The sequence below is a fragment of the Monodelphis domestica genome, chromosome 7 (assembly GCF_027887165.1).
Source record: "Monodelphis domestica isolate mMonDom1 chromosome 7, mMonDom1.pri, whole genome shotgun sequence".
Taxonomy (NCBI): domain Eukaryota; kingdom Metazoa; phylum Chordata; class Mammalia; order Didelphimorphia; family Didelphidae; genus Monodelphis; species Monodelphis domestica.
This window is the reverse complement of record NC_077233.1, coordinates 272,243,100-272,261,124: the sequence shown is the minus strand read 5'-3', so window position 1 is coordinate 272,261,124 and position 18,025 is coordinate 272,243,100. Positions and strand designations below refer to the sequence as shown.

Sequence of the window (18,025 nt, the reverse complement as noted above, 5' to 3'; positions counted from 1 at the left end):
TCTAATTCACTGACAGGTTTGTGGCCCATCAATTACCCCCACCCTGGTTTAGCCCCTCTACAGAGAGAGTTTACTGGGGTGGAGCCACTGTGTGTATGTTCCACCTCCTGAGAGACACAAGTGAGAGTTGAGTGCCAAGGGACACCAAAGGTATGTCCCCATTTGGAGTTTTCTTGGCACCAATACTAGAGTGGATGGCCATGTCCTTCTCCAGTTCATTTTATAGAAGAGGAAACTGAGCCAAACAGGGTTAAGCAATTTGTCCAAGGTCACATAGCTAGCAAGTGACTAAGGTCAGGTTTGAACTCAGGAAAATGAATTTCTTACTATAGACTCCACACTTTTTTCCACTGTGCTGCCTAACTACCCATAAAGTATGATACAAATGCGGTGGATAGGATTTACATATAAGCAAAGAAACTAGATTACTTCTCAAGAGTCTTCCAACTCATGGATTCTAGAACTGCTTTTAAGTGACCTTGAAAATTCTGAATCTAGCATGGGCATTGCAGATTTACTCAATGACTCGATACAGTTCTAAATGCAGTTAAACTGGAATCCTAGATCTGGAAGAAGCCTTAGAGATTATCTATCTCCTCTCATTTGACAGAGGAGACCTAGAGGGGCTCAACGTTTATATGACTTGCCCCAAATCACACAAAGGTAGCAAGTGACAGAGATAGTATTTCACATTTTTAGCCTTCTGATTTAGACTGTCACCTCAAAAATAGCCAACACAACCCAACAGAGTAAATCTGAATTCTCTGCCCCTCAAAATTGCATTAAGACAATCCATGTTCCCATATGTAAAATGGGGATAATAATGGCACCTACCTCACAAGTTTACTGGGAGGATCAAATGAGATAACATAAACAAAGTGCTTTGCAAACCTGAAAATGTTATCTATATGCTACCTCCTGGGATGATGATTTGTTGCTGTCATTTTCAGCTGTGTCCAACTTTTTGTGACCTCATTTGGCAAAGATACTAAAATGGTTTTCCATTTCCTTCTCTGACTGAGGCAAATAGAGTTGAATGATTTGACCAGGGTCACACATCTAACAAGTGTCTGAGACTAGATTTGAATTCAGGAAGATGTCTTCCCTAACTTCAGGACCAGCACTCTACCCACTAAGCCACCCACTGCCCCTGTGATGGTTATTAATAAATGTTTAATTGAAATGAATGTACAAAATTAAAATAATCACATTTTTATACCTACCTCCCAGATATTATCAATAACAACATAATTGGAAGAAACTGAATAATGTAGAAAATGTGTGATCAGAGAAGGTAGGTATCAATCAGGATGAGATGCAGGGAATAGCTAGATAACCTGAGTGCCAAGCCAGGAACTATAGAATATTATAATATTCTTTGCAAGCCTTGAAGCATTATATAAATACTAATTATTGCTAAGATGAGGATGAGGGTGTTAAACGATCAAAATGAAGTCCCTCAATGTCTTGGGAAGGTATTATTGCCCCTTGCTAGGTTGCATATTATAGCATTATAGGCTTCCATTCCTCTTTAAATTGATCATCAAAGAAAGCCTTAACCTGATTTTAATTATATAAAAATGGATGATGGGCAGGAAGAGGAACAGGATGTCACTGCACACAGTAGCCCAACATTTCCTATGATACTTTGTTTGACTTTATCTGAAATGACTGCACATTTCCTCTTTTTGAAAGAGACAGAAAAGGATTCCTATTCTATACTGTTGGGCCACATTGATTTCTTCATATTCCTAGCACTTAGCATAGTGTCTGTATACATAATAAAGGCTTAATACATTCTTGTTGATGGACTTAACTGCAACTGCTCCAATGATCTATTGCTCTAAGCTAAATTCTCAAGACTCGGGATGCATGGGCAAATAGGCTTGGATACGCGGAAACAGAAAATAAAAGGAAAAAAGAAGTCCAAGAAGTTAACAAACTATCATTTTTTATTGGCAGAGGTATAATAGCAATCAGAAAATATATGCCAAATGTCAAATGAGCTAAAACTCATTATCAAATCAAGTAGTAGTGGCTCAAAAAAATATCATGTATTTGGTTATATTTAATCAAACTGAACCTCAAGTGCTTTCTTCTCCAAACTCTGATTCTCCTCCTCCTCTGATTCCTCTGCAATAGTCTTCCCACGCTCTTTCAAAAGTGAGTAGAGCGTGCACGCACATACATACACACAGTCATGATCCATCTTTCGTTCATAAAACATACTAGAACTTCAAAAGTCATACATCACTCTGCTGAGATACTCTGAAACTTGGTACTTTGCCTCCACCACCTGGGCAAGTCAGTGGTACCAAGGAGTCCTGGCTAAGCTGGAGATAACTATGATGCTCTTGGAGTGACCTCTGCTGGCCAATATATAGAAGTTTTAAAAAAACCCTCGTCCTGAGGAGGCTGCCAAATAAAAGACCACTGGGAAAATGAAAAACAAAAACAAAATGGCTGATGGAATCAATGAAATAGACAAGGAATTTAAATTTATAAAGTTCTTATATTCAAAGAGCTTTGGAAGGCAAAAAACCATCCTGAATATCTTGAGAAACTTAATTTAAAATATTTTATAAGATATATATTTTATAAGTCTCAGAATGTTGGTTTTATTGGGACACCTAAAAGACCACCTTGTTCAAGGTTTCTTAATTTATTTTGCTTCTTGGGCATGACTGGCAGTCTAGTGAAGTCTCCAGACCACTTCTCAGAGCAATATTTTTAAGTGCATAAAATATATAGGATTACTTAAGAAAATCATTTTATTGAATCTAATTTTCAAAGTATTAAAACCAAAGAAGTTCCTGGAACCCAGGACAAGAACCACTGATCTACTTGAACTTATTTCCTCTCTTCTTCCTTCCTTCTCTTCTTTCTGTCTCTGAAACTGAGGCCCAGAGAACTTAAGTTCTTAAGTTCTTAAGAACTTAACTCACTTAAGAGTTTTTCCCAAGATCACACAGCTAGTCAAAAACTTAAGTTTCCTAATTGGTAAATCTTCCAATAGGCTGCTCTTTGAGTATTTATAACATTCAGGGAAATCCAAAAAGATGTATATATTTGGTAAAAAAGTGAGATAATCTAATTTTTAAACCCTCTAATAGGAACTTGGAGATGAGCAGAGAGATAATAAACTATTAAAGCTGGCAATTCAGGACTTGAGTATGTTTTTCCACTGAGCCATTTTCTAATTCTTTTTAAGACTTTGGAAAATGAGGAACAGTAGGACAATACACACAGAATAATCTTCACTGTACATGGCTCTTAGGCTACATCCCCCTCTGTTTCTCTGAAATAGAATCATGATATACAACATTAAAATATTTCTTTTCATTCTGTTTTAAAGAAAATAAAAAGAACACCTTCTGCCAGATAGGCTCACACATACACACAAAATGAAAACAAAATGTATTGGTCTCTAACTGGTAATTAATTTGCTAATTTTTAGATTATTTGTTGAAAATATTTCTGTTTGAATAGATTTCTTCTCATGAGCACCTTCTCATAGATCTTTGACATAAAGGTAAGTTGTTTATGACAAAACTTTTGCTATCATAGCAGTCTTGGGTTTTTTTTTTTGTATGCTTTTGGGTGAAATACAAGCCACACTGCAAAAACAGGCAGTGATAGCAATGAAGAAGATGGCTTTATGAAAGATCAAAAATTTTTGAATGGAGAAAACCTTTTAGGCAAGAAAACACATCATATCCAGAAACCTGTAAGTTTTCTTTTGGAAATAACATTTTTGATACCAAAACAACTTGTCTTATGTTCATTATTTTGAATAAAGTCTTTCATATAGTTTTTCACACGATGGGTAGGTGAGGTAGTTCTTTTTTCATTCAGTAGACATTCTGTTATGTGTTCAACACATAAAGGTTTATTTCTCACTTGTGTGAGTTTCTATCCACTGCTTTCCCTATCAATCCATCAGTCAACACCAGATTCTAGCTTTGCATCAGAAGGTATAATTTCTTCAGTCACTCGCTGTTTAGGATGTTCTGGGCCTTGTAATGTTAAAAATGTATACATCACTCCTCCTCCCATACTAAAAAGAAGGGGAAAAAAGATAAATAAGTAGCTGGACTATGGTAATCAGAGTCAACCAAAATCCTGAAAGTGTTGATATAGGCAATCAATTCAGTGTTTCCAGAGCTTAAAATTTTGGTTTCTAGATCTCTACGGTTTGGTTGGTTGGTTGTTTTTTTCTGCTCAAGTATCCTTTTGAGAATCCCACTGTATATTTTTACCTTTATTGGGGGGAAATGCTATTTTAGGGCAGAGGTATAATGGACAACAAAGCTTATAGTCTGTGCTCATTACACCACTGATTGAAAAGAGCAAAATAATTTCCAGAATTAAGTAAAAGCAACATGGGGGGGGGGGGGCTTGGATTTGGGATTTCATTTAGAATTGAGTCCTCCCAGATGAGGATACTCCTGCAATTGAGGAGGGGTCAGAACCTTCTCTCCATCTTATAACTTTAAGAGAGCTGCCAAGTGTCCAGAGAGTTGAAGTGATTTGTCAAAGGTAGAATATCAATCCGAGTTTTCGTAGCTCCAAGTTCAACTTATACTCTATTTTGCAACAGCATTCTATATAGGACATTTATTTGCTTTATAGCTACAAAGCACCTGTCTCAGCGGCATAACCAAAACCACAGGGTCAGTATGTGGTAGCCATGATTCTTGTTTCCAGATCTTCTAATATTAAATTCAATGTTCTATCCATTATATCATACACCCTCCTATTGGCAGGGGGTAAATTCAAGACCCCAATCACCCACTTTAAAAAGGGAGGCATGCACAAAAGTTAGATAATTTGTCCATATCATTATTTGCAAAGAGTATAGGAGAAGGAAACCCAGACCCCAACAATGAAGTTTCAGATGAACACTATAGAGAAAAGATCAGAGGGGCAGAGTATTCAATTAATTTAAGGGAAATGATTGCAGGATAATTGGGAGAAAGCAAAGGTCTGTCCAAATTATGAAGGCAGTGTCATGTTTCTACTTATCCTTGCTAGTTATTTATCTTACTCTACTCCTCTTTAGCAAATAAGTCCACTTAGAATTATACTCACCAAATATTTAATCCTAAAAAGTTTAACACAGAGAAAATGTAGTCTCCACCAAATAACATACCAATGTAAGCAATGGATATATTCTGAAAGCAAGATAGAGGACAAGAGAGGTACATTAATAATAGAAACATCCACTTGCTAGCAAATAATTAATTTAAGAAAAGGCAACATTAATTTCTAGTCAATCCCCAAATTGAAAATACTTTGGTTACCTTTATCCTGTTATTTCTCTTTTAATTACTTTCAACAAATACATCTTTAGCATGTAAGGCACTAGACCAGGCATTCAGAATAAAAGACAAAATGAAAAATAATTCCTGTCCTCAAGAACTTTTCTTCTACTTGGAGGTATACACCATATGCATAGGTATAACAGAGTAGGAGAACAAATGAAAGATAAGAAAAAGAACCTTGTGAATATTTGTAAGGGAGGAAGAATTTGCTTTGGGAAAATAAATGGTCTGAGATATATTAACAAGAAAAAAAATCTACTTTATTTATTTTCTTCTTACTTATCTAACATACTGAATAATCTCAGAATTATAATAGCTATAAAATAGTCATTTTGTTTGAGATATGAAAAGATTAATGCTATTGATTGTGACAGAGACTGGCACATAAAGAAAAAGTGCCAGGCTGAAGAGTGTGTGGATCTGATCACCTCGATGGGTAGAGGGGCCCCAGGAGATTAGAATCTTGAGGAGCAGAAGATTCTGGCTGGAAGAGCAGTTGGTCTCTCAGTTTGGGAGAAGCCAAAGAGAGAAGGTTGAATAAGACTTTCTCTTGAGGGTTACCCAATTTTTCCTGCTTATGACTGGAAATCCTTTCCCTTAACATTTCACAATTGAAAAGACTCATTGAAGAGAAACCTGAGAAAAAGCATTCTGAATCTCTGTCAGATTTTACCTCAGCTCCTGTTGCCCTGGGTCTGAACTGTGGCCAAGGGGCCAAACCCAGAGTCAGTTAACCTATCTCTCAGGGGGCTCAAGCTGCCAAAGCCTGAGTTCCCCAAAAATCAAGGAGGGAGGAAAAAGGGTTTTAGACAGAGACAGGAACCCCTTTTTTCACTTTCCTTTCCCATTCTTTCCCTGCCAGATATTCCTTTGTATTATCCTAATTTAATTGACATTAAAGTAGTTATCTTTTCCCTAAGCTGTGAATCAAGTGTGAGTGAATAGATCAAGGGGAGAGACATCTTCCTAAGAAGCAATCTTTTAGTCTCTAGTAGTGGAGAGGGGACAAGAGGGACAAGAGCAAATCTAGGAGGGCAGCCATAGTTAAGGAGGGAAGGCAGAAGGGGGAAAATCTTCAAAATCCCCTCTCCTCTCTCTGAGCCAACCCTAATCATCAGCTGTCTTTCCTAGATCCTGTTCCCTTTACCATCCCAAACCTTTTCTCCATTACATCTGCTGTCTCCCCTGAACCCCACTTTGAGAAGGAAGGTCTCCACTCTTTTTTTCTCTCTCTCTCTATACTGGAAAGCTTAACCTTTTCTCAATTACATGATTCAATATCATTTCAAGGAAGGGTTTCACCCTTACCCCAATTATCAATCAATACTTTTGTTATTTTTAACTAGATATTTAAGATTTTTTCTTATGACCTTGTCACAAAAAAAACAAAGCCTTTAATCAATTTGAAAAGAATAATAAGTCACTAAATATATAGAAAATGATGCCATATAAAAACCAATGGAAAATACTAAGTCACATCTCTTGGGCTGGCTATGTTTAAGAAAGAGGCATTTGTTTAATCATTGAACCAGAGATTTTGAGTCAAAATCCTGAAAGGAAATAGAATGGGGTAATTTAGGGATTAATTAGATTTGTCCTAATAGAGTTTATTGACTAAGAGTGAATAAAACTCCAAACATAGGTAGCAATGAAATATACTATTACATGATAAATGCATTAGAGTTACAAAATAAATTAATCTGTATCTCTGGAAGAAAAGGTTATCATTGGCCAGGGAAGGCTTCTCAAAGTTTTTTAAATTAGACCTTAAATGATGAATAGGAAGTCGAGATGCAAATACAGAATAGAGGAGGACATTCTAGTTATAGGTGGGGATGAAAACAATTCAGAGGCAAGAATTGAGAAAGGTAAGGTGGGGAAAGGCCTGACCTCAAGGTAGAGAAACTTGAATTCTACTAAGGAAACAACAAGAAGGCATGGAGAATTTTTTAACAAAGTATAATACACCCAAGACTACAAAGAAGATCCAATATGGTAGCAGCATGTAAGAGAAATTAGAATGGAAAGAGAAAAAAAACAGAAAGCCCTAATTCAAGTAATCGACATGGGAGATAAAAACAGTCTATACTAAGAATATAGGAATGGGAACAGAAGCAAGGTATGTACAAGATGGCATGGAGATAGAATCACCAGGTATAAGAAAAGAAGGAGGAAGGAAGGAAGGAAGGAAGGAAGGAAGGAAGGAAGGAAGGAAGGAAGGAAGGAAGGAAGGAAGGAAGGAAGGAAGGAAGGAAGGAAGGAAGGAAGGAAGGAAGGAAGGAAGGAAGGAAGGAAGGAAGGAAGGAAGGAAGGAAGGAAGGAAGGAAGGAAGGAAGGAAGGAAGGAAGGAAGGAAGGAAGGAAGAAATGAGATTGGTTTGGAGCATGTTAGGTACAAGTAGCTAGTAGAACTTCTGGTTGGCAATGTTCTATAGGCTTGTATAAGAGAATTGGGTAATAAAAAAATTGGGAATGTCTCTTATTTAGATTTATGAAACAAAATGTAATAAGCATACAAGCCTTCAAATTCCCAAAACCTTTATATGGTTTTGTTTGTTTTTCAAATTTATGTCAATGCAACAAAGATGTTGCCCCAAGTATTAAGGAAGAAGGTACTGAACTTTCATGTAAGTTAGAAAGCTATAAAGGCACAATAAAGATGCTGCTCTCATGGTGGTATCAGGTGGATATTTGCATCTGAGTGAATGAATAGACTTAAGCACTTACATTGTGCCAAGTACAAATAGAAAAGGTTAGACATTCCTTGCTCTCAAGGAGTTCAGGTACTAATTAGGGGAGGGAATACAGACTGTACATCAACTGTAGGGAAATTCCAGGCCTCCTGGTCTGAAGGGAATAGTAATCCCTAGGGCTATTGGCAAAGCCTAGGAGTCCTCAGGCAGCATCAGACTGGGTGATTTATACATATACATGTGTGTGTGTGTAAATATATATATATATATACACACACATGTGTGTGTCTTGAGCTGGTATTACTCTATAGCCACCTCATATTCCTATTAGATTTCTTTGATGAACTTTGGATTAATCTGATTTTGAATCCAAGTTCCACAAAGTGTAGACTTTTAGCTAAGCAACTTCATAGAGTTATTGTACTAAATACTTATAGTCTTCCTAGGAGACACTGACAGAACTTGACTGATGCATCCAAATGTTGTCTTTTACACATTTTTCATGCTACCCGTAATTCATGCTACACTTGTGGAATTTACTTATTAGGGAAAAGATAGTCAAGAGAATGGACTAGGTCCTGGCAAATAAAGGAGAAAACATCTAGGGATTTTATTGTCAACTAGGAGAAAAATTAGTTGATAATGCTGAGATGTTATTGAGGTGGAGGTACAGAAATCTAAAGGATCTCACAAATGATAGCTGCAGTCTTCTCAGTAACATAAAAGGATAGGGGGTACTACTAGATTTATAACCCAAAGTGAGCAAAGAAAAAGGGAAAAGACTCATATGAATACATATACACATATATTTGTTTTTGTTGTTATTCAGTCATTTCAGTCATGTTTAGTTCGTTGCGAACCCACTTAAGTTTTGTTTTTGGCTAAAGTACTGGAATGGCAATGATATATTCATATGTGTTTATATACATATAGCTATTGGATCTTTTGTGGCAGCAAATTGGAAAATGACTAAACAAGTTATGATATATTTATGTGAAGGAATACTATTGTGCCATAAGAAATGAGAAAGGAGATGGTTTGAGGATCCTGGGAAGACATGTACTAACTGACTCAGAGTGAAGTGGGCAGAACCAGGAGACTAATACTTCACACTTTATACCAAGATAAAGTTCAAATGGATATGTGATTTACATAAAAGTCACATCATTAACAAATTCAAGAAATATGAAATAAAATTACGTATTAGATTTATGGCTAGAAGAAAAGCTTATGATCAAAGAAAGAAGAAAGAAGATCATAGAGGATAAAATGGATAATTTTGATTATGTACAAATAAATCCAATAAAGCTTAATTTAAAATGGAAACAAGTAATTGGGGGAAAGCTTTTTAGCAAATTTCTTTTATAAATACCTCATTTCTAAGATGTATAAGGAAGTGATTCAAATTTATAAAAATAAGAGTATTCCTCAAAGAATAAACAGTCTAAGGACATGAATAAGAAATTCTCAGGGAAAGAAACCTAGGTTATCTCTCTGTATATGAAAAAATTCTCTATGTCACTACTAGAGAAATTCAATTTTTGAGTAAGTTTGAGATTCTATCTCATAAGCATCAGATTGGCAAAAATGGCACAGAAAAAGGAAAATGGCCAATGTTGGAAGAGCTGTGGTAAAACAGAAATACTGGTATACTATTAATGGACCTAGAAATGGGTACTGGTTCTAGGAAGCAATTTGGAATTATAGACAAAAAGGTTACTAAATAGTACATGCTCTTTGATCCAGATATACCATTTGCTAGGGCTATACCCAAAGATATAGGAAAAGGTCTCATATCTACAAAAATATTTAGAGCAGCAATTTTTGTGGTGACAAAAAAACTAGAAACTAAGAAATACTCAGCAATTAAGGAATGGCCAAAAAAAAATGAATGTGATAAAGTACCACTGTGCTATAAGAATCAAGGAAGGAGATGATGCCAAGACTTAGATGAGCTGATGTAGAAAGAAATAAGTGGAATCAGAATGACAATTTGTCCTATAACATAAATATTATGGAATATTTTAACATTTTTAAAAAGAATAATTGTAAATTAATAAACAGATGAAGAAGTAAATAATCAGAATCAGGAGAACAATTTACACAACACTATAAAGACAAACAACTTTGAGAGCTGTAAGACATATGATCAAAACAATGGCCATCCATGATTCCAGAGCATAAACGATGAAACATATTATTCTCCTGACAAGGAAATGACAAATTTAAGATGCAGAATGAGACATATATAGAAAGATATAGGTGTAGACCCAGACACATATACAAATACAAAATAGAGATATATTTAAAATACAGCCAATGTAGGGATTTGTTTTGAATGACTATGCATATTTGTAAAAAAGGGATTTATTTTAATTTTGGAGGATAAAAGGGAGAGAAAATAGAATGCTGTTATATTTTCTAAAAACTTAAAACTAGAGAGAATGGAGTATGCGATAGGTGTGGAATGTTGCATACCCTTCCAAATGAGATCATTGTATTGTTAGTTTTGCTTAATTGCTCTTCTCTGATACAAGCGAGCTCTAACAGAGTGAGGATAACCTGGAAACATTTGTGATGTAAAAATAAGATGTCAATAAAAATGTTTTTAAATTATGAGTAAGGGAAGTATTAAGCAAATGACACCAGCCAGGAAACATCAAGTTAAAGTATGAGAGCATCAACCCATGCTTTTTGGGCCTACATTAAAAAAAAAAAAAGGAAACCTTTAGCCATTGTAGTCTCCACAGCAAGAGCATCTGCAGGTATATGCACACACACACACACACAGAGGGTAATCTCAGAAGGATTTTTGTTTGTTTGTTTATTATAAGCCCCTCCAGGCAGCACTTGACTGTTTCATTCCTGTGAGGTGCAAGTTACATTTATTCCAATGGTTAAATCCCTGTAATCCTATCAAACTGATTAAAGAATCTGTTCATATTTGTTTGGAGGTTGTAGGAAAATTCCTTAACACCTTTTTTATCAACACCCATTAGCAATTATCTTCCCCATCCCATTCAACCTTCTTAAATGAGGACCAACCCAAGGCAGTGGCTTAAGAAGTAAGACTCCATCACCCAACCCATATGAATAAATCCAAAACTGCCTTAGCCCATTGCAACACTATCTAGAAACAGTGCTCACAATTTCAAATCTCAAGCTCAAAATCCCTAGGGTTGCCACCAAATGGCCTAATCTATTTAAATCTTCATTCCAAGATTTTTCTTTAATACCTCCACTTACCTTCACAGCACCCACCACTGTAGTTGTCAGGGCAGAATTATAATAGCTGCAGAGCACCGTGGAATACATCAACAGAAATCTGGAGCAAGGAAAAATAAATTCATGCCTTATGCTCAATGATATATGATGAGTATATTAGGCAATGACTGAGTTCCTTGTCAAAACTTTGGAGAAAAAAGCACATGTCATAAGATGTTTAAGATCTATTTCTAAAAATAGTCTAAGTTAATTCTAAATTATTCTGGAATAAGTAGCCTGTTGTGGATTGTCCATATCCTTTAATTTTTTTAGCTTTTGCCTATTTTCTAAACATATTTTCCACTGGCTCCTCTGCTGACAGTAAGAAAGGGATTAAAAAAAGAGAGATGGAGATGAACCTAAAAATCATTTGCAGCAGATATTGGGGGAAAGTAATTTTATTACTTCAAAAGTGGTTCCTTTTTGTTTACTGGAGATACGGAAAGGGTAAAACAAAAAAGTAATGAATAAAAAGAATCTTTATATTTTTGGTGGATTTATTTTGTCCACAACAGTCTTGTTCCCTATTACTATAGACAAGCAGAATTGGCTACATTTTCATTATCTGTAAAAAACGTTGGACTTCAGGGCACCATCCAAGCTGGCCATAATTCTGCATAAAACTGACATCAGCCTGTACTCCAGACTAACAGATGTAATAGGGCTGTGATCCCAGACCTCATTAACCCCTGTTTGGAATGTAGGGAACACTTGTTTGGAGCTGAGACACTGAGAAAGAGGGGAAACATATATCATCATGACACACTGGAAAATAATAAGCAGTCAGCCCTTCTAGCAAGAAAAATGTTTTTGAAAACAAATCTAGGATAGAAAGTTTCAAAAAATGTAATGTCCCCAAAAGGACAAAACCAGGTTCTTCCAGATATTCTTAGAAGAGGTAAATTTTTCCCATAATAAATATTTAGGCAGGAAATCATTGGGCTAAGATTTCATCCCAGGTCTTTTAATTTCAAAACCAGCACTCTTTCCAGAAAACAAAAACAAGAAAAAAAGATATTATACATTGATGTGAAACTTCACAGTGCAAGCTATGCCCACACATTGCCCTTTTATCTATTATAATTAATATTATTTTTCCCCAGAGCCTGAAGTGATGATGACAGTGAAGATACAGAGGTAGAGAGACTGGCAGTGCAGATCTGATTATACCTTTACTCTTTGTCTGTGAGAGAGAAAAACAAGGACAGGCAGGAAGCCAACTAATAGGATGGATGGGACATGATCTAAAACCTTTGCATCTGAGTTTGGCTGCCTTTCACTTCTTTCCCCTGTCCTTGTGTTTCTCTGACTTGTTAGAGAAGAAAAAGAAGCCACTCTTGGTGTCTGAAAATGCTGGATTTTCGTTAGGTGACAAGGGCAGTAGGAGATCTGCAATTTAAAGGTAATCTAAGTCAATGCCAAGTTGCTACACACTCACCTACTGTGACTTCCACTAGGCTAATGAACAGGAGGGAAAGATTATTTCGCTTATTCACTCTTTCCTCTGGTTTCAGGTATAGTTCCTGATCTAGAGGTAGGGTCCCAGATACAACCCACTCTTTCCATGATCCCCAGGCATGTCTAGTACATTAATTTCCTTGGTTACCTCTGAAGAACTGGGTGGAGAAAGTAGGAAGTCGTTTTAGGGAGGCAGATGGCTCCATGTGAGTGCATTTAACTTTTTCCTTCCATGTTCTCTATGTTGAATAACTTGTTTCATCATACTATGTTGAATATCTGAATCTTATGAATGTAGGAAAGGATATAGTCAGAAGGAAGAAAGTGGGGTAGAGGGCTCTAGACCAGGAGATATCATATTTTTGGTAATAATGCCTTTTATCTCTAGATAACTCTGAGTTTGGCTAGTGCCATCACGTGAAGCAAAAGATTTCATGGTAATGGGGGTAAAAAATCTAGATGTTTATAGGCAGAGAATCATTTAGTGGCCAATGAACATACTGCAGGCTTTACAAAGATTATTTCATGTTTACGTCGGAGAGGAAGTAGGGTGGCTAGTAGGCTGGTGACTCAGAGAGAGGCCTGTCTTTGTAGATCACTCACAATCTCTCACCAGATAATTAAAACAGTAACACACTGTCATCCTATAGACTTAAGAAAGGCAGCATATGAGACAATTTGAACTGTTTAGACCACAGATGACCACAAATACCATAGCTACTGCATACAGTCTACAAAAGAGTGAGCAAAGAACTGAGAAAAATAAGAGAATTACATAACTAGATAAGAGAAGAAAGAATTAAGAAATTAAAAACTCTAAAAAAGAGAAAGAGGGTGACAAATGAGAGGTGAGGTTTGAGGGTGGAGGGGATGAGAGCCTACACAAATAAGGTTGTCTTAAAGTACATTAAGCAAAAATGATTAAACATTTTTGGAAGATGGGACTACTTCAGACTTTCCTTCTCTTCATACCTCATCTTTCTTGAATAATTCTTCTTCTGCAATTCCATGGCAATAAATATATTTATGCTCATTTGTGTGAATATTATGTTGTTTTGTGTTATAATACATTACCCCACAATTTTAATCAGTCCATTAATCCTGTGATCCTCTTCATTGCAAATTTTCAAAGTCTTTAAATTTATGTTTTCAGTCTTTGAATAATTTCCATTAATTCCTGAATTCTTTTCTTCATCTGCATTGTTCTCTTCTATCCTCTTCTGCAGGAATGGTCCTCTCCTTACTGGTCTTTTTGACTGCAGACTCAATTTGCTTGATGATTCTAACTTTCTATAATCTCTTCATTTTCTTCTTCTATGATCTGTCCATTTTCATTACTTATACCATGTGCTAATTTGATATGTGAACAATGATACCATGGATCTCTACCCAAAACTTTTACTGAAGATGGAGTAACTAACCCAATGGTGTAAAGACCTAGTCAACTCTCTTGCATTGTTGATGTCTTAGCAAAATTTTTAATATAGACCATATCTCTTGGTTTGAAATCATGGAGAGAATAATTCAGTGGACCATACTGAATTAATACTCCCGTATCACATAATTCTTTGAGTCTTTGTTGAAAAGCACTCAAGTAAGAAACAAGTTGACAATCTCCTCCTAAGAGAGATGTACAGATTGTCTTACAAGTTTTTGCTTCTAGTGGAGCATGTCCAAAGAGCATTTCATAGGATGATGTATGTAAATCTTCTCTTGGTCATGTACATAGGTAAAACAAAGCTATGGGAAGAATATTTGCCATTTGAGATGAATTTCAGCACAGATCTTCCCCACCATAGTCTTGAGTTCCCTATTTACATGCTTCACCTGACCTGAACTTCATGGGTGATAAGGAACATGATTTTTGGTTGCTATTCCTAGATTCTCATAGACGCTTTTCAGGATGTCTTGGGTGAAATGAGATCCCTTATCAGAGTCTATAGTTAGTGGTACTCCAAATCTAGGCATAATTTCCTTAATCAACACTTTCACCACAAAGCTAGCTGTATTTATATTTTATGGAAAAGCTTCAGGCCATTTGGTCAATATGTCAACAATTACTAAGCAAAACTTGTATGTTCCAACTTTTGGCATATTGATGTAATCAATTTACAGACTCTCAAATGGACAATATGCTAAAGGTCTACCACCTAAACTTTTCTGTCTGAATGCCCCTTGATTGAATTTTTGGCAAACAGAACAGCTTGTACAGATCTTAGTTGCTACAGTACTTATTCCAGGAGCTACCCATTGTTTCTTTATGGTGTCAATTACAGCTTGAGTAGCAAAATGACCTTTTGTGTGGATGACTTGACACAAATAAGTATACAATTCTTTTGGTAACAGCGGTTTTCCAGTATCTGCAACCCATAATTCCATGTTCTTTCCTTACTCCAAACTTCTCCTTCCATTTCTGAATTTCCGAGTCTACATAAGCTTTTACTAGATCATCAGATTCAACACACTGGAGCATTTCTGGCAGCAAATTTCAGTGATATCAGCTCTATGATTGCTTTTAGAAACTGAATCTCTGCCGTAAGCATGATTTTTACAATGGATCACCACTAGCTATTTAGGTTTCTGGATAGCATCCAAACAACTCAGTTATTATTTCTGCATGAGTAATTGGTTTTCTTGGCGTAGTAATAAAACCTCATTGTTTCCAGATCTGTCCTGCAGCATGACAAACTGAAAAAGCATATCGAGAGTTTGTATATATATTTGTACTTTTACCATCAGCCAGAAGACATGCTTGCTTCAAGGTGACTAACTCTGCACATTGAGCACTAAGCTTATTAGATAATGATCTATACCACAGTGTCTCAAATTCTGTAACAACTGCAGCACCTGTTCATCAAGTTCCATTACACAAATATGAAGAACCATCAATAAATAAAACCAAGTCTGGATTTTTGATTGGCATGTCTTTTAAATTCATCCTAGGCATATCCACTAGATCTGCTACCTCTACACATTCATGTAATAGTTCACCATTCTTTGGAAAATCAGGAAGAAGTGTAGCTGGATTTAATAAACTACACCTCCTCAACTCGATGTTTTCACTACCTAGAAGTATCATTTCATACTTAGATATTCATTGGTCGGAATATGCTTGAGTACTAAATTTCCTCATTAGTGCTTCTATTTGGTGTGAACAATATACAGTAAATGTACATCCCAAAACTAAATCTGATGACTTCTGAACTAACACAGCTGCAGCTGAAACACCCCTTAGACAAGAAACTGTACCAGCAGCACTAACTGTCTAACCTTGGTCAATGGTCCCTTCTTCCATAGTATCCATATCCAGGAGTGTCTCTGCAGCCTCAGTTATCCTCTCAAGGAATACTACAGGTGCTTTTAAGACCTTTTGTTTTATAGACTCAAATTTGGACCATGCATTAGGCTTTTTGGTGACCCTACTCATTACTTCTAAGATTGCTTCTCTTGCTTCATTTAATTCTTCATACACTTGATCATCATTTACATCTACATTACAATTCTCAGGCCAAGATGTTAATAGAGGATCAGATCTTGTTTCCTCAATAAATTTGTTTCTCTCTCTCAAAAAAAGAGGAAGATGGGGGAAATTCCAACTCAAAAAAAAAGAGAGAAAAGACAATTAGAGGAAAATATAAATATAATTCTTAATTTAAATGTGAATATCAATCAAATATGTAATAAAATTAAAATGAGTGATAGATTTGTTGAGAAAATCACTTACATGTAGTACCTTGAGCTGAAAGGAACATTAGAGATAATCATTAAGATCTCTGCTAAAAGTTTCTATTATATATTTCCTTGGAAGACTGTGTTGACCAAATCTCCATTAATTGTCCAAACAGTAACAATATCTTGTTCACATTAGAATTTTAGGTTAGCTGGTTAGCTCTTTGACAAAGTGACTTTTGCTTGCTTTTTATTTTTATTTATTTCTTCAGTATGTAGAGGAGAGCTTCCCACAAAGCGAGTGCTTTATGAATTCTTGTTGGTTGGTTGACTGGCTAAGTGAAAGGGACTGAGTAGAGAAACCTTATCCCTGCCACTAACAAGTTGTATGACCTTGGCTAAATTATTTTACCTCTCTGGGCCTCAGTTTCCTCATCTACTTTATAAGGAGGTTAGGCTAGATAATATCTAATATCCCTTAAATTCCACAGTTTTAAATGAAGGAACAAAAGGTTAAGTTGTTTATCTAAGGTTATGTAGAAAGCTTTATGCAATCAAGAACAGAAATTAAGTGTCATCTCTTACAATCTGTGGCTCTGTTAGATCATAAGATGTCATGTGTTGAGGCTCAGTAGATAACCTGGATACCAAAATTATATTATTTTCATCTTATTCATACCTAATTTCATTCTTTTTATATCTAAATTTCAGAAATTCTTCTGGTCTTCACAAGCAAAAATTTCTACTAAATGTTTTCTCTTAAGACCATTCATATAAGGGATAGTTAGGTGGCTCAGTGGACAGAGCACTAGGCTTGGCTGGGTTCAAATCTGGCTGTAGCCTAGCTGTGTAACCCTAGGCATGTCACTTAATTTCTTTTGCCTAGACCTTGCCCTTATGTCTTAGAGTTGTTACTAAGAGAGTAAGAATTTCTTTTTTATAAGACTTCATAAAAGATAGGAATTATCTGCTGGGTTTACCTATTCTCTACATCCATCCCACTCTGCCAATGAATTTTCCTGAATGATCTTGTATTCTCATTTGATTAAGGTGAAGAACTACAATAATACCAGGTGTAGTCCTCTTGGGCTCCTTACCCCAGTAAACAGGAAAGAAGAAAGAGCAGGATAAATAAAATGTTCCTCCACTGGCTGAACTTAGTAGCCTATTTTTTAAAAAGGAGACAAAAATGATCATTAGATGTAGAAGAAGATTCCATATAGTCATATGTGTTATATTAAAAAGTGGCAACTAGCATAAGAAACTTACACAATGTAATTATAAGATAATCACTCTAAAATATAAGGATGTATACATTCGAAATTATGGATACACAATAAAACCTTAATAGTTTTTACTTCATTGATTGGGAAAATGCACACAATGTGTAAATCTAACTTGGCAAAAACTGATGGAAAAATATGGAAAGTAATCTGTCAGAAATTAGATCTATAGGGACAGAAAGGAGATAGAGAGCCAAGACTAGAGATGGGAGGTGCTAGGTTCAAATCTTATCTTAGACACTTCCTAGTTGTGTGACCTTAGGCAAGTCACTTAACCATAACTGCCTAGTCTTTACCACCCTTCTGCCTTGGAACCAATATTCAGTAGCAATTCT

The 18,025-nt window shown here is 35.9% G+C and overlaps 1 protein-coding gene across 1 annotated transcript in view; it reads right to left on the bottom strand.

The window, feature by feature from the left end:
* Positions 1-1,934: 1,934 nt before the first annotated feature.
* SLC35D2 (solute carrier family 35 member D2) overlaps positions 1,935-18,025 on the bottom strand; it is a 69,096-nt gene continuing 53,005 nt past the window's right edge. The window contains exons 9-12 of the mRNA XM_001368639.4: positions 17,505-17,572; positions 11,263-11,341; positions 5,092-5,174; positions 1,935-4,057 (exon numbers count right to left, since the gene is read on the bottom strand). Of these exons, the coding sequence (XP_001368676.2) occupies positions 3,940-4,057; positions 5,092-5,174; positions 11,263-11,341; positions 17,505-17,572 (348 nt within the window). The 3' untranslated portion in view covers positions 1,935-3,939. The remainder of the gene's footprint in view (positions 4,058-5,091; positions 5,175-11,262; positions 11,342-17,504; positions 17,573-18,025) is intronic.